Source organism: Camelus ferus, chromosome 1 (genome assembly GCF_009834535.1).
Source record: "Camelus ferus isolate YT-003-E chromosome 1, BCGSAC_Cfer_1.0, whole genome shotgun sequence".
Classification (NCBI taxonomy): domain Eukaryota; kingdom Metazoa; phylum Chordata; class Mammalia; order Artiodactyla; family Camelidae; genus Camelus; species Camelus ferus.
The window spans coordinates 38,189,612-38,215,384 of NC_045696.1; the positions used below are offsets into that span (position 1 = coordinate 38,189,612).

General features: G+C 35.4%; 1 protein-coding gene and 2 long non-coding RNA genes across 7 annotated transcripts in view; 2 read left to right on the top strand and 1 right to left on the bottom strand.

Annotated features, from left to right (window-relative positions):
- The first annotated feature begins 823 nt into the window (after positions 1–823).
- The window catches only part of EPHA6 (EPH receptor A6), a 730,766-nt gene continuing 705,816 nt past the window's right edge, over positions 824–25,773 (top strand). The window contains exon 1 of one of the 5 annotated variants that reach the window (XM_032489822.1): positions 824–1,303. In XM_032489822.1, the coding sequence (XP_032345713.1) occupies positions 922–1,303 (382 nt within the window). In that variant the 5' untranslated portion in view covers positions 824–921. The remainder of the gene's footprint in view (positions 1,304–25,773) is intronic. The other 4 variants (XM_032489814.1, XM_032489792.1, XM_032489798.1 and 1 more) reach the window with 4 other exon arrangements.
- Positions 9,762–17,388, bottom strand: LOC116666584. The gene is made up of 3 exons (XR_004323533.1): positions 17,327–17,388; positions 17,214–17,218; positions 9,762–9,775 (listed from the first exon to the last, which is right to left on the bottom strand). It is a non-coding gene; the product is annotated as an uncharacterized LOC116666584 (long non-coding RNA).
- LOC116666579 lies at positions 15,609–25,429 on the top strand. Its single transcript, XR_004323530.1, has 3 exons — positions 15,609–15,714; positions 24,437–24,440; positions 25,420–25,429. It is a non-coding gene; the product is annotated as an uncharacterized LOC116666579 (long non-coding RNA).

Consider the following 25,773-nt stretch of genomic DNA (forward strand, 5'->3'; position numbering starts at 1 on the left):
TGCCAGCACACCGCGGGCGCTCCGGACCCCGGGAATCCCAGCGCCCACATCTGCGACAATGCTCGTGACCTCCACTGCGAAGTCGCGGCCGCACGGCGACGAGAAGACCTCAGTGAGCCGTGGTGCCAGGCACCCGCCCTTGTCGGGCCTGATGTGACTCTCCTTTGCTGCTTGCTCCCTTCCTTCGCTTTCTTAGGACTCGAAGCAGCGGAGGCGGCCGCAAAGCTGAGGCTCTCGCCCTACTGGGCAAGTTTAGGCGACCCGCGCTGAGGAGCGGGCAGGCTGGTCTGCCACGGCCAAGCTCACCCAGGACCCGGAGCGCTTGCCCACAGCACTCGCCCCCTCCGGCGGCGGAAATGTGAAGTCGGGGGATAGCCGTGTTGGGTGCTGACTAGCCCTGAAACGCAGGACGCTGCTGCCGCGAAATGGGGAGCAAAGTGCTTGGGGTACTCAGTGCGGCCTCAGAGATGCCGGGAAAGCGGCTGCCGAGGCGCAGCGCAGACGCGGCCGAGTTGGAGGTGTTCGCTCTGCGGGCCGCTGCCGTCGCCACCTAGGAGAGCGGCTGAAGGCGCAGCTCCACATCTCTCCCGGGCCGCTCGCGGCTTCCCGTAGCCGCCTCACTTGCTGGGCTTTCGCCGCACCGGCGGGAGGAAAGTTCCCGCGGCCCTCGCCCCTCGCCTCTCTTCATAGCTGCTGCGCCTCTCCTGCTCCTGGCTCTGCAAGTGCCCACTTCAGTCCAGAGAGGCGCTCGGGCCGCGGGAGCTGCTAGCCGCACCTGGTCGTCCCTCCCCCCTACCCGCCGCGAGCGGCCGCCCCCGCCCCTCGCTCCCCTCCCCCAAACCACAGCCCGAGCTCGCTCCTGCGCGCGCGCTCTCCCGGGCCCAAGTGAATAGTCCTCGCGCGAGCGGGACGCGGTGGTGGATGCAATTCCGCTCGCCTACAGCCGTCAGGAGGTCCCTGGCGCCGCAGGCAGCGTCCTCCTCCGAAGCAGCTGCGCCTGCACCTTGGCAGCCTGGACCTTCGTGCCCTGCCCCCGGGGCCTCGCGCGGGGGGCGCCCCGGGTCACCCCCTGTGGGCCGGGTGGAGGAGGAAGAGGAGGAGGAAGAAGACGTGGACTGGGACCCCTACCCTACGCAGAACACCTGGCTGCGCTGCTGCCACTTCTCTTTAAGGGGGAGGAGAAGAGAGCCGAGGAGAGCCATGGGGGGCTGCGAAGTCCGGGAATTTCTTTTGCAGTTTGGTTTCTTCTTGCCTCTGCTGACAGCTTGGCCGGTCGACTGCAGTCACGTCTCCAACAACCAAGGTAAGGGACGGGGGCAGAGGAGCGGGGGAAGGCGGGAGGAGGCGGGTGCTCTGAGGACCGGTGCCTTGGTAGTCTCCTGAGGTAACTTCGTCCCGGAGTCGGCTTCTCCAGCCTCCCCACACGAGGGGGTCGAGAATGTTCCCTCACCAGATCGCCGTGTCCCCCATCGCCCGGGACCCGCTGTCGCACGAGCTGTGGTCCCTTCTGCTAACAAATGTCTTTAAACGGGTTGGTGAGCATCAGCAGCAGTTGGGTCCCCCCACTGTTGGCGGCGGGACCGCTCCCGGCTGTGCGGTCTCCACAGGAGGTCAGGCTCGGTGGCACAGGCTTAATGGAGACTTCTGGCTCTTTGCGGTCGCTCACAGAACGGTAACGTGTAGGTTCTCCCACATGCTTTCAGGAAAGCGGATCGTTCCCTTGTAGCCGTCCGTAAACTAAGCCGCCCTCGCCTAGCTGCAACCGATTTACCCCATTCGAACCGAGTGTAGACGTCTTGGAAATTATCGTAGACCAGATGCCCGGAGAGGGTGGGGGGATAAGCATTAGGTGTGAATTTGTAAGTTGTGGATATCCTATTCATAAAGTCGAGTCAGTGACAAATTTTTGGGGTGAAGACTTTGTTTCTGTGAAGTGGTAAAGTGAAGATGAATGGCGTGTGAACAGTGAAAGTCACGCTTAGCAAATGGAAAGCACTGAGAATTTTTAAACATTTTCTTTCTTTCTAGTCAACCGTATTTATGAGACATATCTCATTGGATTTCTGCTATGAATATCTGAGAATCTATAAAAAAAATCACCTGCATAATCTAAATCCTCTTAGACTAACCAGTGAACGACCGTAAAAGTTTTCCAGCATGTACCTGGCTGGATGCACTCATTGGCACTGTGATGACCACCAGTATGTCACCTGTTTTGTCACATTTTTACAAACATTTCACATATAAAATTTCAATTATAGTTACCATTCAACATATAAGACCTCAGAATAGTTTACAAATATAAAAATGGAGGTCAAATGATGTGAAATTGTGCACATTCTTTGTGAGGGTGAGAAGGCAAGTAAAACAACACAGCTTTCTTTTTTATTATGAACATATATGACCACTTTATTTTATCGGAAATAGAATTATTCAGAATCAATATTCAGTTGTTTTCATTTATACAACTGGTACTTTTGACATGTTTTCCTAATTTTTTTTGACCTGCTAGATTGCAATCACAAATGCATATGTAAATTTGGAAGTGATACAGAACCATCATGCCTTTGAAGATGTATTATAAGTGCCACCTATAGTGCCATACTCCCCTATGGTGGTGTATACCTTCACACACTTCCCTTATTTATTTTCAAGGACTATTGACATTAAGTATCAAAGGGGTAGTTATTTAATCTACTGCTGAAAATAGGATTGTTAAAAATAACATGTAATTATGTACTTGGCCTTTTTATTGTAAGGAGAAACAATTTTTAATAATTGTAAAGTCGGACATTTATATTGTACTATATGTTTGTATTTAGTGCTACTAAAGAGATGTGTGCTTTGAGAGTCAGGTTTACTAGAAACATCTTAACAGTTATTTCCATGCAATCATTTCCCTAAGTCAATATTTATTTTTTCAATAAGTGTCTACCACCATACACCAGTAACCATCCTAGGCCCTGAGGATACTAACATGAGTAAAACTCAATTCAGAATCTTCACATGACTAAAGTGCCATTCTACCTAAATGTGTCAAGTGTTAAAATATGACCTTTCAGATACGCAAGTTAAATTTAAGGGCATAGAGGAGTTATTTGTTAACCTCTTACAGTAATTTTTATTTGTTTGTCTATTTTAATGGCTTGCCCATACTTTTTAAAGACATTTTACCTAAAATATTTACCAATTATATGTAATTTATGTGTGTTTTTATAAATTAGCATAACTTACTGTTAGTGAATGTGTATTACTCAGTTTATTTTATAGTTGTATAGGATCATTAGACTTAGTCTACTAAAACTCAAATTTGTATTAAAAACACAAGCTATCCTTTACACTTGGCTAATGTAGTACCTAAAGTCTAAGTTGGGTAAAATTTAAAGGAGTTCTTCAACGGAAGACTGTGGAGAAAATATGTTCATATTTTTTCATCAGACACAAATGATTACTTATAAAATGGTTTTTGTAGCCTAAAATCAGTGATTAGAAATTATGATTTATAATACCTTGGGATAATTTTTGACTACTGAAGTCATCCCGATAATAGTTAATAAAATGTGGAACTTCAAAATGTTATTCTTTTGAACATTCAGGGGATTTTTTCTTATTTATAGTTTCATAAATAGGTGACATGCGTCAATGTATCTTACCAATCTTTAAACGTTGAAAACATAAAGCATTAGAGAATTATTGTGGTACATATACAATAAAGAAATATTAACTATAAATCAGATTTCTTATACACATAATAAATATAAGTAATTGGATTAATATTAATTTTAAGGAGATAGTATTCATTTTCCTAGTAACTTCATCCTAAGAGCTAATGGAATTTGTATTTTATTTTAAAAATTTGTTACGGAGGGCAAAATTTCAGTTTTATGTAACTTCCCTTCTAATTAAGGATATTCACAATGTAAACTTTTTAATGTTATTTATTTTTACCAGATTATATAAAATCTTTCGTGGTTGAATGAAGGAATCATCCTTTTCCCCCTTCCTAGTTTTCTATAGGTAGGCAGGGTAAAATGGTGATAATGATAGAAAAATGAACTACCTAAATTTTAACATGGTGCTTAACATGGTGCTAAGAGTAACATGAGTCTAGAAAGCATCTCTTGTCTTGATGTTTATCTAGCTGTGAAGCTCTACACTATAAAGACAAAATAAATCAATGTGACTCTTCCTATTACCCAAACCTCCTTGAATCGATCAGAATGTAGAGTTGCTTCCTAGATCATTTCATCTGATTAAGTAAGTGAAAGCATGATTTGTACTCAGATTTCTCTTATTCCATTAATTTTCCCTCTATTTAAAACCACAGTATTTGGTGTTGGTAATTTTTATTAAAAATAGCAGATTTCTGTACTAGTAGGATACTTAGGTGAGTATAAAATACAATCTTGTTTCATATTTAAGTAACCATGTGTAACCATGTGTATTGATTACAGTGGTTAGTAGCCCCCAAGAATCCATTAATTCAGATTACTCTGCTTTCTCCTAAAAAGAGTTGATGCATCTCTTAGGGTGTGACTCCAAAAATAATCAATCAGATACTCAAATAATTTATTAGATCAAAATATGGTTTGGATGCAAGATTCTAGTGAGTTCATTTTCTACGAAGATTGTGTGAATTGATTCCCCTCTCTCCCACCAGCCTAGGCAGTTCAGTGACAGATGAAGTAAACAAGGGAAACAGTAGTCTGACTCTTTAGTTTTATTGAATTTATTAATTTGAATGAATTGAGTTTAAATGCACTAAGTTGTATGTAAATACAGGTGAACATACCTGAGCAGAAAAAATCTGCTTATTTAAATTCATAGCCTAAAATTAGTTGAACTGCCATAAATATTGTTCACAAACTATAAAACTGAATATTCTTATAGAAAGAGAGTAATTGAAATGTTTTTGAAAAGTTTGAGTGAACTTTACTGAAAATATTAACATTTTTGTTAAATAAGGAAAACTGAATGATTTCCAAAGAATATTGCTAAAGGAACTTTCACTTAGGTAAAATTCATTTTCAGGGATAAACTGTAGTTGTAAAGGTGTAGGAGATTGTAATCACATGCCTTCTTGTTGACCATAATTATAAAAACAAACTAGGATGTAATTTTATTATATATTTACAAATTGAAATGTCATTGTGCAATTAGTTATCATGATTAGTATTTAAAATAGAAATACAAAATGTCATTGATATGCATTGAACATCTAAATGTTTTTTGCTCTGGGTTTGGGTTAAGACTATATCTAAAAACTTTTTCTTACATAAAAATTATACACTCTTCTTTAAGGATCTCTTCTTCAAACTAGAAGTGACATGAATAAAACAGTTTTATTTGGATTTTCCTAAGGGGGAAAATATATATCTAATGGCATAAGACAGAATGGCTAAATTACATCTTCTATTATTTTTTATATTTTCAAATTTTCCTATAAGGAACTTATATTACTTTTATGTTACAAAATGAAATATTAAGAAAATATTAGAGTAGAAATTATTTCTTTTCTTCACCAATCATTGCTAGTAGAAATAAACGAAGTACTAAAGACATCATAGATTTCTTGTATTTCTTTCCACCAATCCTCTTTCCCTATCACAGGCACCATGTATCAATCATCTCTTTCTTCTGTCTTCACGCATACAAGTACTTCTGACTACATACTCCATTTGTCCCAAATGGTGAGAGAATAGATTTTATTTCACACTGTATATCAGTCAACCAAACCCCAAAAGTAATAGAAATTTCTTCATTGTGGTCTTGAGTCAACATTTCTTGGGAGTATAAATATGGTGGAAATCAATAGGTATAGTTAAATAATCAAAATGGGTTAACTTTGTCCACTGTACTTTGTTAGTCATCTAATCAAACTAAACTTGTATGGAAGGATTAAATTGTTTATACTGTACAGCATTTTTTTAAATAAAAATTATGCTGTATATATCATATATATATAAATTGGACAACATAATGTGAGATACTGTATCTTTAAGGTTCTGATCAACTTGAAATTTCATTAGACTAGCATCTTTAAAAAAAGAAATTATATTACCTCTGATTTTGCCTTATTTTATTGAGTATTTTGTTTTAGATTTTAATATTTAGATGATGGAGGAAAAAGGATAAATAAGGCAAACTTTATGCCCTCTTGGAATGTATTTTCTAGTAAGGGAGAGTGGCAAAAGAAAAAAAAAGTAAGTAAGTAAAATGCTATGCTATACAGGAAACAGTAAAGGCACTGAGATAGAGAATAATAGGAAGGGCATGCTATTTTAAATGTGATGGTTGGAAGGGCCTATCTGGGAGGTTACATGTAAGCCACATTCACAGGGAAGAGAAAGAGCTAATTGTACATAATGGGAAGAAGTTCAGTCTAGGTAGAGGGAACTGCCTGGTCACTGACCTTGAAGGGAAATAAACTTGCATATTTGAAGACCTAAGTCCAGTGTGACTGGAGCATACTGTGCAAGGAAGAGGATAGCACAAAGTTAAGATTTGAAAGACTCAGGAACCAGATCCCACAGAGAAGAAAAAGAGCCATGGTAAGGAGTTGTGGTTTCATATTATCCTAGGGAAAATGGGAAGCAATTGAGATATTCTAACCCATTTTCATTTTAAGAGCATTATGGTTAGTGAGGGAAGTGATGATGGGAAGACGGTGAGACTAGAATTAGGAGTCTGTTGCAGTTGTCCAACGAAAGGGGTTAGGTGGCCTGGCCAGAGTGCTGGTAGTGAGGTGAGAGAAGAAGATGGATTTGAGGTATATTTTAGAGGTAGGATTACAGGACCATTTTGTCCTTATAGAGAAATAAATGTAGATACTCAACATTTATATCATTTTTTCCCGTGGGGCCCCAAAATATTTTCCATTACTCTCCATGAAAATGACCTTGATCATTGACAGAAGATAGGAAGGAATGGGGTAAGAAGTCCATTTCCCACTTTACTCATCTCAAGCTGTGATTTAAAATATTTCTTAATAGTGCAGTTTTGCTATTTCAAACCATTGTGTATAACATAGTACACTCATATTGGATCAACAAGTGAAATTTGTTAATGGATTTCTGACATGATAACTTTCCATATATAGTTACTTTTTTGTCAGAGTTGATAATGGCACAAGTGGTTGGGGACATTTTCACAAAGCAATATGGTGATCCAACAGTCTATTAAAATACAGAGCAATATTTGGAAGTTTGAGTTATGGCACCAATTTTATTCATCTCTTTTATGATCAAATTAATGTTAGTAAAAACAAAAATGTAAATGTAGAAGTAAAATAGGTGTGTTTTCAGATATTTTCCATTATTCCCTCTGCATTTTGTTCAAATGAAGAGAAACAAATAAATTTTCAGAAAGCTTGTAAGAAACCCAGAAAATGAGATGTTAGGATATCTGATATTCTTGGGAATGAGGGAAGAAACTGTTAGTCTCCACTAAACAACAGTAAATTGCATGTAATTTGAAAAATTTCCCTGACTAGTTCATTATTCATTTTTTTGAGTTGCCTTTTAATAATAATATAGAATATAATTATTAAATATATAAAAGCATAAATAGGCCTAACTTAAACAATAGTCCTATATACTTTATGTATATTTAGAAAATTCATACTCTGGAGATGCCTCATTGAAACATTTCCAAGTATTCCTAAATATATATTCAGACATAGTAAATCTTATATTTTACTTCAGTGCTTAGAATGTTCTGGAAAATACTACTTTATAGTTATTCCCTTTCATTAAACATTATGCCTTCTTATGAGATATACAATTTTAATTTTCAAAGATAAATATCCTAAAACTGAGTGAAAACAATCATTCTTTAAACAGATACTGTCAGAGACCTACTTCTCGATGGGAGTGTACTTACCATATATAAGGAATTCAAGTAGAACTTTCCCTCCAAGAATATATGGTCCAGTGAAAGAATTTTTAGTCTCTTTCCAGGTCTAGCAGGAAAATTTTCTGTTTTCTTTAAATTACATCCAAAATTAATTTAAAAACTTAAAAAACCCACTTGTTATATGATAATATATTAACAGTATTGATGATCAGCCCTCATAATATAAAATATTTATGTATCATTTGAAAATAATATCTATTATTTCATTACAGTTGCTTTCAAAGAAAAGAAAATAAGTCACTCAACAGTTGTATCTTAAGCATCTCCCTTTGACATCATGCTAGATTCTGAGGCTGCAACTGATTATCATACAGTCTCTGATCTTTAGAAACTGAGTCTTCTCTGTTGATGTTATGTATCCTTCAGTAATTGATATTTACTCTTTGATCACTTGATGGTTTTTATAAGATGAGGAATTTCACAGTAAATAAGATTATGAGGAGTGAAGGAAGAGAGTAAAATAATACTACTTAACATGTGTTTTACTTGTAAAATTGCTTCACAAGAATCTTCTAATGTTAGTTTTATGGATGGGCATATATTCTATTTAATTACATGAAAAATAAACATAAGTATGCGTTAAAAACACATTCACGTATAGAAAATCAAAATATTTCACATCTGTAATGATTTTTCATAGAGTGACAGGTGGAAGGAGCTATTGTTTAGAGGATATTAGACTGCCTTTTTCTGGTGTGTTTATTTAAAGTATGTTAATTATTAAAAACTGTGATTCATGGTAAAGAAACAAGTTTACAGTTTCAAATTGCAGCAAGCATACCTTTAAATTGAACTTTGGATCAAGAATTGGGATGAAAGTGTGTATTTTCAGTCCATGTCCTGAAAAGTACTTTCAGCTACTTTCCTAGGACACCATTGTATCCTCTAGCCATCAACCTGTTTGAGGACCTGAACCTGGTGGATATAAATGAAAAATTACTGCTCTTCCTATTTCATTTCATAACTTCAAGTGTAAAAGCTGTACTTACTTTTTGATCAAGATAGCATCTCCTTAGAAATTGAATGTTCAGAAACAGAATTAGTTATGTATTATTTTACTATTGTAATGTTAGGTGTGTGGCTATCTGAGTTGATAAAAATAAGCACTAATTGTAAATGTATACACAATTTAATTATTTTAACTTAATAGCATAGCGGTAGAATAAGTATGTATTCTTTCAGGTTGACTGCTGTATTATAATTCATTTGTGCTACATGAGCACTGCAAAGACAAACAGGTTCTTGGATAGTACATAGAGTGTAATGTCTAGAATAAGGAAAAGCACTTACCCATGAATTAAAAAAATTGATATATGAAAATTTGCCTACCTATGATGATTATAAATTAGGTGTTTTTTAAGCAAGTTCATAAAGAGAAATATTTTGTATAATAGGAAATAAAAAAAATTACATTAGAATGTATTCCAAATAAGAATTATCTAAAACTAATTGAAATGATTGCCCTCAAATTTGAGTTGAATTTTCTTAATATCACCTTAATTTTTACTTTTAAAGGCAAAATTGTGTTCCTTATGTTGCTATGATACTTTAATATTGCTAAAAATAATTGAAATTAAATGTGTAATTAGAGAATTAAACTATGTAGCAGTGAATAAATAAGTTACAAAAATTGATATCTCAGACAACTGACGGTTATTTTAAAATATAATGCAGTAGCTAAGTAGCTATAAACAGGCCAGAATGAAAGAAAGATAGGGGTAGAAAAACTGAGTTATGGTACTGTTTTAAAAAATGAACTTGTTCTATATATCTAACAATACCCTGGGTTAGATCCTTAATCTCTGCAAACAAAAATGTGTCCATTGAAGACAAATCCTGAAAATTTCCTTCTGCTCTCCCTCTGGACTTAAAGTAGACTTAGATTATATTTAAGTTGTAAATGCAAGTAAAAATAATTAGTGGTTGCCATTATGTATGACAGAAGAAAACTGAACAAACTAATAGGTCGCATTGCACAAAATCGTAAGACTTTTGTCCATTTCTAAAATTAAATGAAATCTATACATTGGTACCTTGTTAACAATTATAATGCTTCAGCAAAAAAAAAGGAATGAAATAGCCAGGAAAATTTTAGAACCCTTGAACATTTAATGAGGAAAGTCCACTGTTACCTTGGCTATTTTATATACTCAGTTTAATGAGGAAGCAGTCAGAAAGTGATCCTAATTTTTATCTGAAGAAGAAAAAAAAATTTCAGAAGTGAATATTGTTCATATAGCATATTTGCTTAGCCTGGTTTAAAATATGTAAAAAATTAACATGCTTCAATTTTATTGTTATTTTTATGATACTACATTAGACCAAAAAAGGTACTTATAATAACTTACTGTCTTAAACTGTTATAGTATAATAACTTTATTTTATAGATTAGAAAACTGTAGTTCACCCAAGTTATTAAAATAACAGTTAGGTAGTTTGTTTGTAAAAATAACATGTGTAAGAACCTTTATGATAGTCACTAGTTTATGATCAAATATCTGTACGTGTGTGCGCGTGCTTTCTTTTAGATTTTTCAAGAGCTCTTGTTACCTAGCAAAGCAGAATTAATATTTAAGAATTTGTTTTAAAGGTTAGCATCCTAGAGTTTTAATATGCTTGTTAAAGCTAACTGAAATTTTTCCCCTAAAATTATCAAGCCTTAAAATCAGATAAAATTATTAACCTCTTTCTATTATAAAGTTCTCAAATATTTTTATTGTAATATAGCTATAGTTACCTTGCAGTTTTTGTTTGTTCATTTTTATTTTTGTTACTTAGGTATCAATTCAGTTCCTAACCTATATGGTTTATTCATATATATTTTCCTAAAATTCTTAAATTAGTTCCAAATTAAATATATATTCATCCAATATTAAATGAAATGTTGATACTTAACTATGTTTTTTCACTGTGCTGGGAACAAGAAATACAAAGGTGGGTCACTTTGTCCTGGGCTTCTTAGAGTTTAAGATTTAACTAATGAGACTATTTATATGTCACTGAATAATTAAAACATTCATTTAGCAAAATAACGTGGATTTAGCTGTCCCACAGATAAGTTCACATCTATGTATTATTGTTTACAGAGATGAAAAGATAAAAGTACTGTTCTCAAGGATCTATGAATTATTATGTGGAATCACTGTGGAATCAATATATTTATTCAGTATATTGATCATGAACATATATTGGCCCTAACTTGGTGTGAGTACTATAAATGAAATAAGATCTGCCCCCTGGCCTGAAGGACAGTGTTGTAAAATTGAAGAGATATATTTGACAGTTAAATACTAGCAATATAGCAAAGATGAAATGAAGGTAAATAATTTAAAAATGTACAAACAAATAAGAATCTTGAGTTACACAAGGGAAATGAAAATGAGTCTCACATTTATCAGGATTCATCATCATGAATATATGTAAATAATAAGAGAATTAAAATGAATGACTCCTCCAGAAACCTGTTTTTAAGTTACTTTGAATTGGTTATTCTGCACTTAAAGATTAAAACTTACTCTGCATATAAATAAAAAAAAAAATCCAGTGAACAATAGTTTAGATTAACATAGAGCTTTTAGGTGGTATGACTTGGCTTTTTCATTAAAAGTTTTATTGTATTCTTTAAGAAGTAGTTTATTTAATGATGTTTGGCTTCTTTAAAAAATATAACACAAAAACTATAACAACAGAAAAATCTCAATTTTAATGGATTATATGTGGTTTTGTCTACTGATTATTTTACCTTTAGATGACGGTAAAATTGTAAAACCTGTATAGGTTACTTTATATGCAATTTAAAGATTAAAAATGTTTCTCTAGTTTCTTGCCATCTCCTGCTATTCTTGTTTTATTGTAATTCTCTCTTCCCTAACTCTATTAAATATTTATTTTTAGCAGTGTTTCATAACTTTGAAATTGCTGGTATTCTTTAACATTTATCTTGAGAAATTGGTAAATTACTGTTTGATAGATCCTGTATTTTATATTTGAGAAATGTGCCTGTACAAGAACATACATATAAAAATTGCTGCCAGAATTTGCTATTTTTAAACAGAGAAAAATCAATAGCAGATTATCCATGATTAGCTGTTGACATTTAGATTTGTACACTTAGAATGTCAAAAAGCACTGAAAACCATCAATTTAGTTTCTAAATTACAATACTATTCTTATTTTCAAATCCAACACTTTATAATTCTCATCCTCCCTCCAATATAGTGTATTTTAAAAATAATTGAAATAATTATTTTTATTGCTGTTTGGATATCAAGATTGGCTTCAACCTCCAAATTTTCCCACTCATCATTTTTTCCTCTCTAATATTTGCTTCTGAAGACATGCACACATTGAACAATAGGCAATTGGGGAATAAAATACTGATTTACCAATCACTTTAATAGTAATTTATATATCAATGATAAGTTCCCTGTCAAAATGTCAGCCATCGAATTACAACCAATGGAACTTTATTCTGAAGTCGGGTTTCTTACCTTCCAGTTTAAATAAAAATCATCCCAAATTCATGTAATATCCACATACATATACAATCTTCTAATACTGTCCAGCTTTGAAAAACTCCTCAGGTGGAACAAGCTAGGAAAACAGTTGAAAGAGGGTTGAGAATTTGAATAAGAACTTAGGCTAAAAGCAAGGAAATTTCCTTCCCCAGTTCTCATTTCTTAGTATTTTAATTAATATTTTTGGAGGAGTTTATAATTTTATGGAAGGATGTCTATTAATCTTTTTCTCTGTTAATTTTTTAGTTTTTTAATGTGTAGAGAATCTTTGGACATCCTGTTTAACTGTGCTTTCTAGATATGTTATGGTTTCAGGTTAATATATCATGCCTCAGAGAATGCTATGAAAACACACATTTCTTTTGAAGATGTAAAGTGTTCTGGAAAGCAATTAAGCAGAATGTTGAAAAATATTCATCGACTTGGATACATTAATTCCACTTTTATGAATTTAAATTCTAGGGGAATGCACAGATAAAGACAGGCTAAGATTTATATACAAGGATTTTCATCTCAGTCTTATTTATAATACTGAAGAATTGCATTTAAAGTAAACGCCCCCAAATAAGAACATCCTCAAGAGATTTAACTTCCTTTATTTGGAAATTTTTCTTCGGTGAGGTCTTGTGTATCAAGAGGTGTCCCAAATTCCTCTGTGTGAGACAGTAGAAAAACTTGTTCTGCTACTGAGAGAGAACATAAGAGAGAAGATGTAGAACAAGGAGAGAAGGCTTTGCAATAGGAGCAGTCTGATGGAAATTCTGGGATTAGTTTAGAGTAGTCAGGAAGACAGTTTAAAAATGATGGTAACTGTTGTTCTATGAAGTTATTTGCATGACTGAGATGTTAATCATTTCTTCCATCTTCACCTCTAAAATTTTGTCAGTCTGTTATACTCCAGAAAAATAAAGAATAGAAAATAGGTTTAAAAATTCTCTGAGGAAAGAAGGCTAGCTACATCACCACCATCCAACAACGACAACAACAACAAAAAAATCTGAAGGTATCAGAGTTCAGTTACTCAGCTAAATAGGGTTCTACCAAAACTTTGCCCATTCAAAACAGCAGCTGGATAGCTGTTTCCCTTCTCATCTGCTCCTAAAATGAGTTCCTGATCCCTTTAGAGGAGGTAACATCATCCATCTATCTAACATGACAGCATTCCCATACAAAATTTACAGAGGGCAAAGATTTTAAAAAGAAAAAGAAAAGGAAAGAAAGCCACCTCTGTGTCCGCTATGTGTACTGTTTCTCTTATCAGGAAACACATGTCAAATATGTGAGAGAAGCATTTTAGAGATACAAAGGGGAAAGTGGTACCTTTAACAATATGGGATCTTGATCATATGCTCTAAACACACTAACTTCATTTTCGTTCTTGTGAATACATAGAATAGCTTGGTCACCTGTGCTTTTGCTCATGGCAGTAAACTCTGAAGTCAGGGATTTAGCCATAGTTTTCCCCAGAGTGAAAATGAGAGAATGTCATAGCAAAAGTGAAGAAGCAGGGCTCTGTCTGCCTCCTTTTCTTTTTTCCTGGATGATAAACACTGCCTCATTCCCCAACACCTCCATAGCTCCATTTGCTGAGCCTTCCAATACATTTTAGAGTGACAGCCACCAATCTTAGACTCTCCTTGCTGCTTCATTCCTAGGCAAAAGCCTAATTTACATCATCCCTGATTTAGAGCAACTAGAGGATTAATTTTGATTATATGCTGTCACTGGCAAATGAATCTCTAGCGAGGATATATTTTGAATGGCAGCATTTTCAGATTTGGAGAAATTATTTTAAAAAATAGTCACTCATCCAAACTGGTTGGGGTCACTAGAGTCAGGAAGTAGATCCCTACATTTTCTCATAAGGAAAACTTCAGGCTCAGATAATATTTATTGGCTCTGTTTTGGAGATTGGAAAGTATCCCAGCCCAGTTATAATGGTTATAAAAGAGGGCATACCATGGCACGCAGACCACTTTATCTTCAGCTAATGAGTGTCATCCATTAATCAAGAATACTTTTGCTTAAGTTATAAAAGTTACTTTTTAAAGAAAATGATAGAAGGGGTGAGATCATTGCTTTCACTTTTGACAAATATATAAAGAGGGGAAATTAAGCCCACATAGTACGAAGAGGAAGGAATACAATTAAATGCAGTCATCTTTCACTTCAGGAAGTTTAGTTCCTATCATAATCTGTGCTTTCAAGCACTGTATGATGCTCCCTTTCCAATAAAATCATACTACAAATACCTAGATTAGACGTCTGTGATTTTTGGAAGTCCTCAAAGGAAAAGAGATGTGTTCATTTGCTTGCTCTCCTGTCCTTGAGAACTACTGATAAGTTTTAAACATTATGAAAACATAAGTTTTAAACAATTAATGTGTATTTCTTCTTAAAACTAAGTATGTGGTAATCCATGGCAGTGTAAGAGCTATCTTCCAATCTCATGGGGAAATAGAGGTAGCATCTGCTTCCTGTCGTCTTGAGCTTTTCACCATTCTGATTTGATGAGTGAAATTCTGCATTAAATGTTTATTATATGACGATCACACATAGGAAATGGAAAATACTTCACATAAATATTGTACGGTAAGCTTGAGTTGTATTTTGTTCAAAAGTTTAAAATAGCTTACTTAATTGTTACTGTAGCTCTTATAATCTTTAGCAGTTATTTGGACTCTGACCTAATACTGTCTATTACACACACACACACACACACACACATACACAGCCTGAAACACTATGATATTTGCTCTATAAACAAGTTATTTTTTACTACTGTGTAGTGGTTCACATAATTTCAAGTATTTCATTTTAGTGCTGTAGTGAAAAGAACTATAAATTTAAAGTGTGTGTACATTTTAATTTTTTCTACTATATTTCAGGCCATATCACATTAAGTATTCTAGATATAACTTGCTTGAGGCTGTGCTTTATAGGAAAATCAGTTCTAATTTAAGTTCAAAATAATGGATAGCATCTTTGTGCTTAAGGAGGATATTTCTCTGAAAAACTCAAGCATGTTTTGCACTCAGCAGTCTCTCCCATTAACACACATAGAGAAATTGATTGTATCTCCAGTTGATGGAGTATTTGACATAGTAGGAAAAATGAAGAAATAGACCAAATGCTTTTCACCTGTGTATTAATTTATTTCTACCACTTTATCTTTTTTATTCCATTTCTCCAAAGTAGGTAAGCGGCATAATTTACTGCACTTATTTTACTAATGGAATTTATATGGGCGATAAGTTACTTGGCAAAGCTGATAAAACAAATAGTAACCACAGAGGAAAAAGAAATCAGGTCATAAGCCTGTTAGATCAGTGTACTTTCTAAATGGAAAGGAGAATTTCAGGCAACTCTTAGAATATTAAAAATGCAAAGATACTGAATTTAAATATTGTTCCTCTACATTAATGTTTTGAAAACTTTTTGAAGCACTGAAACTTTATCACTTATAAATATTGGTAATCTATTTTAAAAGAATAGTGCCTCCTTTTTGCTCCCTCCTCTTCTGAGACAGCCCACACTCTGTCTATGGAGTGTGTACCTTTTACTCTAATCTGAGCACCCAGCCCCCACACCTCGTGACCTTTCTCTTGCCTTCTGAAACAGCCTACACTCTATGCAGTATGTATGTCTCTACATAAATCTACTTTTACTCAACTGTGGCTTGCTCTTTCCTATGGAAAGCCAAGGACCCACACTTGATGGGACATGTCCCAGTGATTCAAAGGAGACCTGGGACACAGCCCTCCTCACGCCCCACACACGTTTTTCCTTCATCATCTCTCTGGTGCCCAACATAGGGTATTTACATAAAGAAATGGGGCTCAAAGGGCATAACCTCGATCAGCCTATTGGGCTTCGGCTCCCCTCTCTTCAGAGGGTAGCAGGGGGTTTCTCCCACACCATGGGATTCAAGTAGCCCTTAGGTGGTGGCTGAAGCTGCCTGCAGGATCTAGCAGAGACCAGCTCTCTATCCGTGAAGGAGCCCACCAAGCCCAAGGCTTTTCTCTCCTTGATCTTTTCTCATTCTTTCCTCTATCGCTCTGTCTCTTCGGACTCGAGAAGATCCACCAAGGCAACCACTCTGACATCCAAATTAAGACCATGTGGCAAGTAATTAACAGCCTGACTGGATGTTTAACCATGACTTTTAAGTCTTTTTGTCATTATAGACTGTTAAACTGCTGTTACAAAGGAGCTTCATCTTTAAGAAGATTCATCAGAAGTCAGTGGAAACAGTGGGTTACAAACAGTCCCGTATCAGATGATGGCTATGCAAGGATTCCAGCCCATACCACCCTTGGACTCAAAAACAAAAGGCTATCCTGCCCCTGGGGCCCCTAGATAGGTATTCTGAGATTTTTACTCCCTGATAGGCAGGGTCAATGCCCCTACTCAGCCTGGAAGTAGTTTCAGAAGACAGACCTTTGCACCTCTGCAACCCCATAAGATTATGGGAATAAAATCTCTGAGGGGAAAGGAGACAGGAAGGAAGGAGACAGGGCATAGCCATTCGAGGAATAACACAACAATTAACACCAGGATGGCAAAAGATTTAACCCCTGGTAGGCCTTAAGACTCAAGATGGTGGGAGATTTGACTTCTAGTAGACCTTGAGCTTCATTGGACACTCATTGTAATATATTAGCATGGTAAATAACATGCCCACAGATGCCATGACAGTCCCAAGGCTAGCCACGGAAAGTCAAAGGGTGGGAAATGGCTGACTTCCTGGTAATCCCAGCCCCTTCCTCAGGGTAGTTAGACTGGTCCTTTCACTTATTAGCATATGTAGCTACCAAGCCCATAAAAACTGGCAACATGGTGCCTCGTGTCCACCTTTTTGCTCCCTTCTCTTTGGAGATGGCCCACACTCTGACTGTGGAGTGTGTACCTACTTTTACTCTAATCTGAGCACCAAACCCCGACACCTCATGGCCTTCTGAAACAGACTACACTCTATGCAGTGTGTCTCTCTCTAAATAAATCTACCTTTACTCAAAAAATAAAATAAATAAAAGAATAGGGAATTATTTGGCAAACATAAGGAAGAATTCCTTTCCCTGTATCATACAGCTTTTTAAATTAGCATTTAATAGTTATGATCTTGAGTAATAGTCATTTTTACTCTTTATTTTGTTTATATGTATTATTTTTAAATTTGTAATGCCCATTTCAGTGTGCTTTTGCCTGTTTATTTTACTAATTTGTCCATATATAGTTAAACTCATTAGGCACTGTATAAGCAGTCTTGATTAATGAGTAATAATGACAACTTCAGTATCTAATGAGAGGCCATATAGTTTGAGTCTTCAGTCCCTGCTTCTCCTCCATGTGGGCTACTTTTTATTTTCCTGCAGTTTGGATCTAGCAGCTATTGAGTCTTAGTGTCTGTAAGAATTGCTGCAGAACTTGTTCAAATGACACATTACTGAGCACCACTTCCAAAGAGTTGGATTTAGTGTGTTCAATATAGTGTTTAGGAGTGTTCATTTTTAACAAGCATTCTACTAAATGTGGATGCAGATGGTTTGAGAAACCCTGATTTAGGGATTCATTCCAGTTCTTTGTTTGCAGCAAATAGGAATTAAAGCTAGTTAAATAAGCAGAAAAGAAATTTTTAAGAAGTAGATGTCCTATAAATAAATACTGAATTTATAATATAACTTTTGGATTTGTAAGACTTTGGATATGATGATTCCACAGAAGCAAAGAGACTCCTAGAGAACCAACTTTAGAAAAGGATAGGAGTCAGAGCAGCATGTGGGATCTAGACGCCAGGAATTAATCATCAGTCTCACTGAACTGAATTGATTTCAACCCTTTTCTTCCTATAATTGTATTACTGAGCTAAAAATATCAATCCTGTAAGAGTGTGTCTGGTTAGCTTGGATTGGGTCATGAGCCTCTGTATCATAGAAAGAGTAGGGCCCCTTGATTGACAAACTTATCATGAATGGACACTATAGGAGACAAGTTAATTCCTTAAAAATGCCACTAAAACAAGTGGAATGGATAATGAGTGGCCAAAACCTCGCATATGTCTAATCACTGGTAATATAATCATCCAAATAACTTCCTTTAGAATTTCAGCCCTTCCACTAAAAACTCAATTATGAAGTGAATATGACTTTGTATAATTAGAGTCTATAGAGTCTTCCAGTTCAGCCTAGGGGAGTTAGTCGTCATTTTGCTACTACCCTCAATAGAGTATTAGCAATTTAGGAGGCATATTATGATAGAATCATGAAGCCAATTTCCCAAAAGGATAGTGTATATTTGCTTTTACCCAAGTACAATTTGAAACACCCCTTGTTATGATAAAATGCTTATCAACTGCAGTATAGAAGATAAGGAAACATATAGGTGGCTTGAACTAACCTTTTCTTTACAAGAAATTGGACTTTTAGCAAGTGGCTTATGCTTATGAGTATGTCCAAAATTTCAGTGCATTCAAAATTAAAATATTATGCAGTATTCTTGTCATTAACCATGTGCCTGGTTAATATGAGAAAATTTGTGACAAAAAATATTGTGCCCAGTATTGATCCAGTTTCCATACACAATTCTTATGCGTTTAAAAATAAACTATAGAATGAATGTGTAATTCCTAAACTATAGAAAGAAAATTGATATGCCTCTAAACCTTATATTTTTGTCTAGTAAATGACATTTTAAGGAGCTTCGATTTTAAGATTGCCAGTGTTTCCTTTTAAGACAATTAACTTTTCTATGGGCCATTTTCCCAGAAATAGCTGCCCAAATGCAGTATAAACTCTTGAGTTTTTGAGTGCTTACTCCTTCCTGGGCCCCATTCTGAGTACTTCAGTGTATTCAATTGTATACTCTTCACAACAACCTATAAAGTTAATATTACTATTTTCATCTCTATTTTATAGGTGAGGAAATCAGGATGCAAAATAGGTTAAGTAACTTGACACAGTGTTAAAGGATAACAGAGTGTTATAGGTTTAATTGTGTGCCCCCCCCCCCAACTCATATGTTTAAGTCCTAATTCCCAGTACCTCAGAATATGGCCTCTTTTGGAAAAGGGGTCATTGCAGATGTAATTAGTTAAGATGAGGTCATACTGGAGTACTGTGGACCCCTAATCCAATATGACTGGTGTCCTAATGAAAAGGGGGAAATTTGGACAGACATGCACACAGGGAGAAGGCTATGTGAAGATTAAAGCAGATATTGGAGTTACACATCTACAAGCCAAGGAACACTGCAGATTGCCAACAGACTGCTGTAAGCTAGGACAGAGGCATGAAACAGATTCTCTCTCATGGTTCTCAGAAGGAACCAGCCCTGCTGACATCTTGATTTTAGACTGGTTCTAGACCCCAGAAGTGTAAAACAATAAATGTCTGCTATTCTGACCCAACTAGTTGTCATACTTTGTTATGGCAGTACTAGGAAATAAACATGCAGGGTAAGGATTTGGATTTAGACATTATACCTCCAAAGCTTACATTCTTAACCAACACACTATATTATTTCCATAAAGGTAAGAGAATTGAATAAATACATAATATTTTAGGATGGGAAAGATACCTACACTAGGAAAGTGAATCCAGACTAAGAAGTAATAACATTTCTTTGAATCTTGAAGTACCTCTTTGTAAGGGCATTGAGAAAGGAGCTTAAAGTAGCATTTTTCTTCAAAACTGACAACAGGAAAAATGAAATAGATTAACTGACTAAATATGTTTGGAAAAAAGTCATGATCTGGGAATTTAACCACAAACTATAAATTTGTATAAATTAAGTTTGTTTAAATGTCAAAAAAATGTTTATTTAAATATTAAAAGATGTCTCCCTTAAGAAATCTCTAGAGAAAGATAAAAAATTTTAAGGAAGATCTCTGCTGTATCTATTTGATGACGTTTACATATATCAGTCACATAGAGCATACCTTTTGCATAAACCCAGGACTTGACTATTAGTGAATTAAACAGGAAAAATGTTGAAAAAAAAATTCTTATTACACAATGACCACAATGGAGAATCTGCATGGTATTCTGCCCATAGCTTTTTCTAATTAAAACAAACAGCTGTGGAATTAAGGAACAGTCATGCATAACCTAGGTTTCTTCTGTTCAAAAATAAATGCAGTGGAAAGCAAAATGAGAAAGAAAAGTTAGAAGTCAGTAGGAAGTACTTGATATCTCGACTCTGAAATATTGAAAACAATAATGAAAAGCTTGAGATGTCAGAGTTGCTCTGAATTGTCAAGAATAGAGAGGTAAAAGCTTGGAAGCCATGATTTTTTTTTTTTCCTTCTAACTCTGAGAATAGATTAAAGATGAATTAAGGGGGATTTTCTGCTTGACTTCAATAGAGGTAGGAAATAATCTGTAAAGCAGAGATATCTTGCAGTTTGGTCAGTAAGATGCTTGATTCTTGTTTCTTTATTTCTCTCTGCTCAGTGCTGCATAGTCAAATAGGTCTGAGACTGAATCTCAGTCCTATGCCTTATTGAGAATGAGTTTCTTAGAAAATGGATTACTGTCTTGGCTTTGCTTTAATTATCTGTAAAATAGCAGAAATAACACCTGTTCGGTTTCATTTTGAGATTTTATAAATGCAGTATATATAGAAGTGCCTGACCACACAACGACAGTCACAATAAAATAATAGTTAACATTAATCTAGTGATTACTATGCTTTAAGGGCTTCAGTGCATTGTGTCATTCATCTGAACTAGGAAGTAGGTCATATTATTCATTCCAATTCAACATTGAAGGCGCTGAGTCATAGAGTTTTGGGGAATTTGCTCAAGGTCATGAACTAGTAAGTTCAGTATAGATTTTGGAATCAAGCTTAGATCATTATCTTTGAAATAACACAATTAAATATATTACCAATGACCCTTATCAAGGATACAAATAAGAGTAAACTTAGTTCTTTATGAATTTATTGTGTAATAGAGAAAGTCAAGTGGGTGGAGACACCTTCTTGCAGGTGTGGTGATAGTAATATGCACAAGTTACTAATGGCTTTGGAGGAAGATATTGTCATATCCATTTTCAGGTATCAAGAAAGACTTTCTATAGGAAGCAGAGCTTGAACTAAGTGATGAAATGTTAGTCACTATTTATCAGGTGACTAGTGATAACAAATCATTCCAGAGAAGGGGAGTAACAAGTGCAATAACATGATGAAAACATAGGATAGCATTTTGTGAGACACTGGTAAATAGGATTAGGTAGAGACTACAAAGAGGAGAGAGGCAGAAGATGAAGGATGGAAAATAGACAGGGGTCAAGCCATGAAGAGCTTTGAATGCTGTGCTAAGTGGTGTGCGTTTTATCATTAAAGACCAGAGATTCTTAACCCTGGCTGTACATCAAAATCATATTGGGGCCTTTTGAAAAAATACCCATACATAAGTTCAACCCACGTCTACCTTTATAAACATACTTTTTTTGTGATGAATTTTGAACATCTTTCTTCCTACTCTTGTTAACTCTATTAAGTGTGTAGTAGGCCCTCAATAAATGTAGGTTGGTTGATCTTAGTAGTTAGCTTCTGTTAGCTAATACAGCCACTTCAGAATTATTTTTAGTTATTTTGGTGAGTTATGTGATAGGATTTTTTTTTTATTAACATAAAAAGTTAACATTTTTATAAGGTACTCTGGAATTAAAAAAAAAACATGAAGTTAATGATAACCCAGAATATCACTGTGATATTCTGACATATTTATTGATGATTTACTAATAAACAGTCAAAGGGTGCATTTTTGGTGAGCAGCACATTTCCATATCCCTCCCCTGTTTGCGCTGTCTTGGTGCAGGCACACTGACTGCATTTTTCCCCGTGATCTTGAAACTGATAGTCTAGTAATTTCCCTATTTCAGCTTCTAATATAGAATATTACCTGTGGGTTTTGTGTGTGTGTGTGTATGTGTGTGTGTATGTGTGTGTGTATGATAATGCTACATGCAGATTTAAAGATTTTTGTTAGTGCTTCAAAGGCAGAAAAGAAGGAAACTAATCTAAAAAAATCTACCTGGGTATAAAAAGAAAAAGACATTTGATTTCACATATAAAGAGCTTATAAATCATCACTCGGTTCTAACAATAAGCAAAAACCTGAAAAGACTGAAAAATCAGCTCTTCTTGGGTCCATAAGATAGGGGAGGACATGGAGCAAAGTGCTTGCTTCCAAGATTAGAGAGACAGACAGGCAAATATAAGGAGTTACTGCTTCCCAGAGTAGAGACTTTTAAGCAGAAACAGCCACAGGAACCAGTGCCTGTTGCATCATGTCCAGCAATCAAGAAAAAAAATTGTAAGGTGTACCAGAAGGCAAAACCCACAATTTTAAGAGACATATCAAACATCAGAACCAGATATGGCAGGGACGCTCGAATTATCAGATTGGGGATTTAAAACAGCTATAATTACTATGCTAAGGTCTCTAATGGATTAATTAGACAGCAAGCAAGAGCAGATGGGCAATGTAAGTAGAGAGATGGAAATCTTGATAATGAAAATAAATGCATATGTATGTATGTGTGTATGCTTGTGTATAATTGTAATGAATGACAGCAATGATACATGAGGTGGGAAGGAAGTAGGATTATTTTGTTACTATAAGGTACAGTACCTACAAAGCTGTATAGCATTATTTGCAAGTAGACATGCATTAGTTGTAAATGTATATTGCAAACTCAAGAGCAACCACTAAAAAAAGGTGAAAAAAGAAGTATAACTGATATACTGGTAAGACAGCGAAAATGGAATGATATAAAAGCTAGCTAAAACCACAAAAGGCAGAAAAAGAAAAAAAGAGAAAAAGAAAAAAATGAGAACAAAGAACAAGGGCAACAAGTAGAAGACAGTAATGAATATTGTACCAGCTATACCATTAATCACTCTCAATGTCAATGATCTAAATGGGTGAAATAAAATGCAGAGATTGTTAGAGTCAATCAAAAAAACAAGGCCCAGTAATATGTTCTCTAAAAGAAACCCACTTTAAATATAAAGAAACATATGGATTAAATGTAAATAGATGGAGAAAAATATACCATCCTAACAGGAATCAAGAAAACACATGAGTAGCTATATTAATTTCAGACAACAGGCTTCACAGCAAGACAAGTTATTAGGGATAAAGAAGGACATTACAAAATGATGAAAGGGTCGGTTTTCCAAGAGACATAGCAGTCTCCCATGTGTATGTGCCTAACAACAGAACATCAAACTTGTTTAGGCAGAGACTGATAGAACTGCCAGGAGTTCCATAGAATAGTTGATACACTACTATATTTGGAGACTTCAACCCCTCTATCAGAAACAGACATATCCAACAGGCAGAAAATCAATAAGCACATAGTTGAACTCAATAAAACTATCAGTCAACTGGATATAATTTTCATCTATAGACTACTTCATCCAAGAATAGCATCCGATACACATTCTTCTCAAGCTCATATGGAACATTCACCAAGATATACATGACTGTTGAGCTTAAAAAAAAAAAAAACCAAAAACTTACCAAATTTAAAGGATAAAAATAATCCATTGTGTCAGCTAAGGACACAATGCAAATCAGTAGTAGAAAGATAACTGGAAAATACCAAAATACATGGATATAACCAACACACTAACTACCAAGACTGAATCATGAAGAAATAGAAACTCTAAACTGACCAGTCCTACTAAGAAGATTAAATCAGTAATCAACATTCCACCACTCCATCCCACAGAAAAGTCCAGGGCCAGATGGCTTCACTTAATGAATTCTACCAAACATTTGAAGAATGATAGTACTAATCCTTCTCAAATCCTTCTGAAAAATAAGAGGAGAGAACACTTCCTAATTCTTTTTATGAGGCCAGCATTACCCTGATACCAAAATTAGACTAGGATACTACAAGAAAAGAAAATTACAGGCCAATATCTTTGATGAGCATAGATGCAAAAATCCTCAACAAAGTATTAGCAAACCAAATTCAGCAGTGTATTAAAAGGATCGTACACCATGATCAAGTGGTCGTTACTCCAGGGGTGTAAGAATGGTTCAACATTTGGAAATCAGTCAGTGTGATACATCACATTAACAGATGAAAGATAAAAATCATATTATTTCAATAGATGCAGAAAAAGTTTTTGACAGAATTCAACCATTCATGATGAAAAGACTGGGGGTAGAGGGAATGTACCTCAGCATAGTAAAGACCATGTTAACAAGCTCATAGCTAACATCATACTCAATGGAGAGAAGCTGAAAGCCTTTCCTCTGAGATCAGAAACAAGACAAGGATGCCCACTCTTGCCGCTTTTACTCAACATAGTACTGAAATTCTAGGCCAGAGCAATTAGCAAGAAAAAGAAAGCAAAGACATCCAAATCAGAATGGGAGAAGTAAAATTATCTTTATTTACAGATAACATGATATTATATATAGAAAACCCTAAAGACCACCAAAAAACTACTAGAACTAATAATTAATTCAGTAAAGTTGCAGGATACAAAATCAATATATAAAAACCAGCTTCATTTCTATGAAATAACATCAAACCATCAGAAACAGAAATTAAGAAAACAATCTAATTTACAATTGCATCAAAAAGAATAAAATACCTAAGAATAAATGTAACCAAGGAGGTTAAAGATCTGTACACTGAACACTGTAAGACACTGATGTATGAAATTGAAGAAGATACAAATAAATGGAAGGATATTCCATGCTTATGGATTTGAAAAATTAATATTGTTAAAATGTCCATACTACCCAAAGCAATCTACAGGTTCTGTGTAATCCCTATGAAAATTCCAATGACATTTTTCGCAGAAATAGAAAAAAAATCCTAAAATTTCTGTGGAACCACAAAAGACCCTGAATAGCCAAAGCAATCTTGAGAAAAAAGACATGTCCAGAGGCATCACACTTCTTGATTTCAAATTATATTAAAATAAGACCTGTAACAAAACTTCTAGACGATAACATAAGGGAAGAGAACCCTGATGTCAGTATTGGCAGTAGTTTGTTTTTGATTTGACACCAAAAGCAAAGGCAACAAAGGCACAAACAAGTAAGACTACATAAAACTAAAAATCTGCCCAGCAAAGGAAACTATCAACCAGATGGAAAGGCAACCTATGGAATGGGAGAAAATATTTGTAAATATATCTAATATGGGTTAATATCAAAAATAGAAAACTCACATAACTCAATAGCAAAAAAACCCAACAAAACACAAAAACTAACTGAAAAACAAGCAGAAGAACTGAATAGACATTTTCTGAAGAAGATGTGGAAATGACCAATAATGAAGAGGTACTCTATATCACTAATTATCAAGGT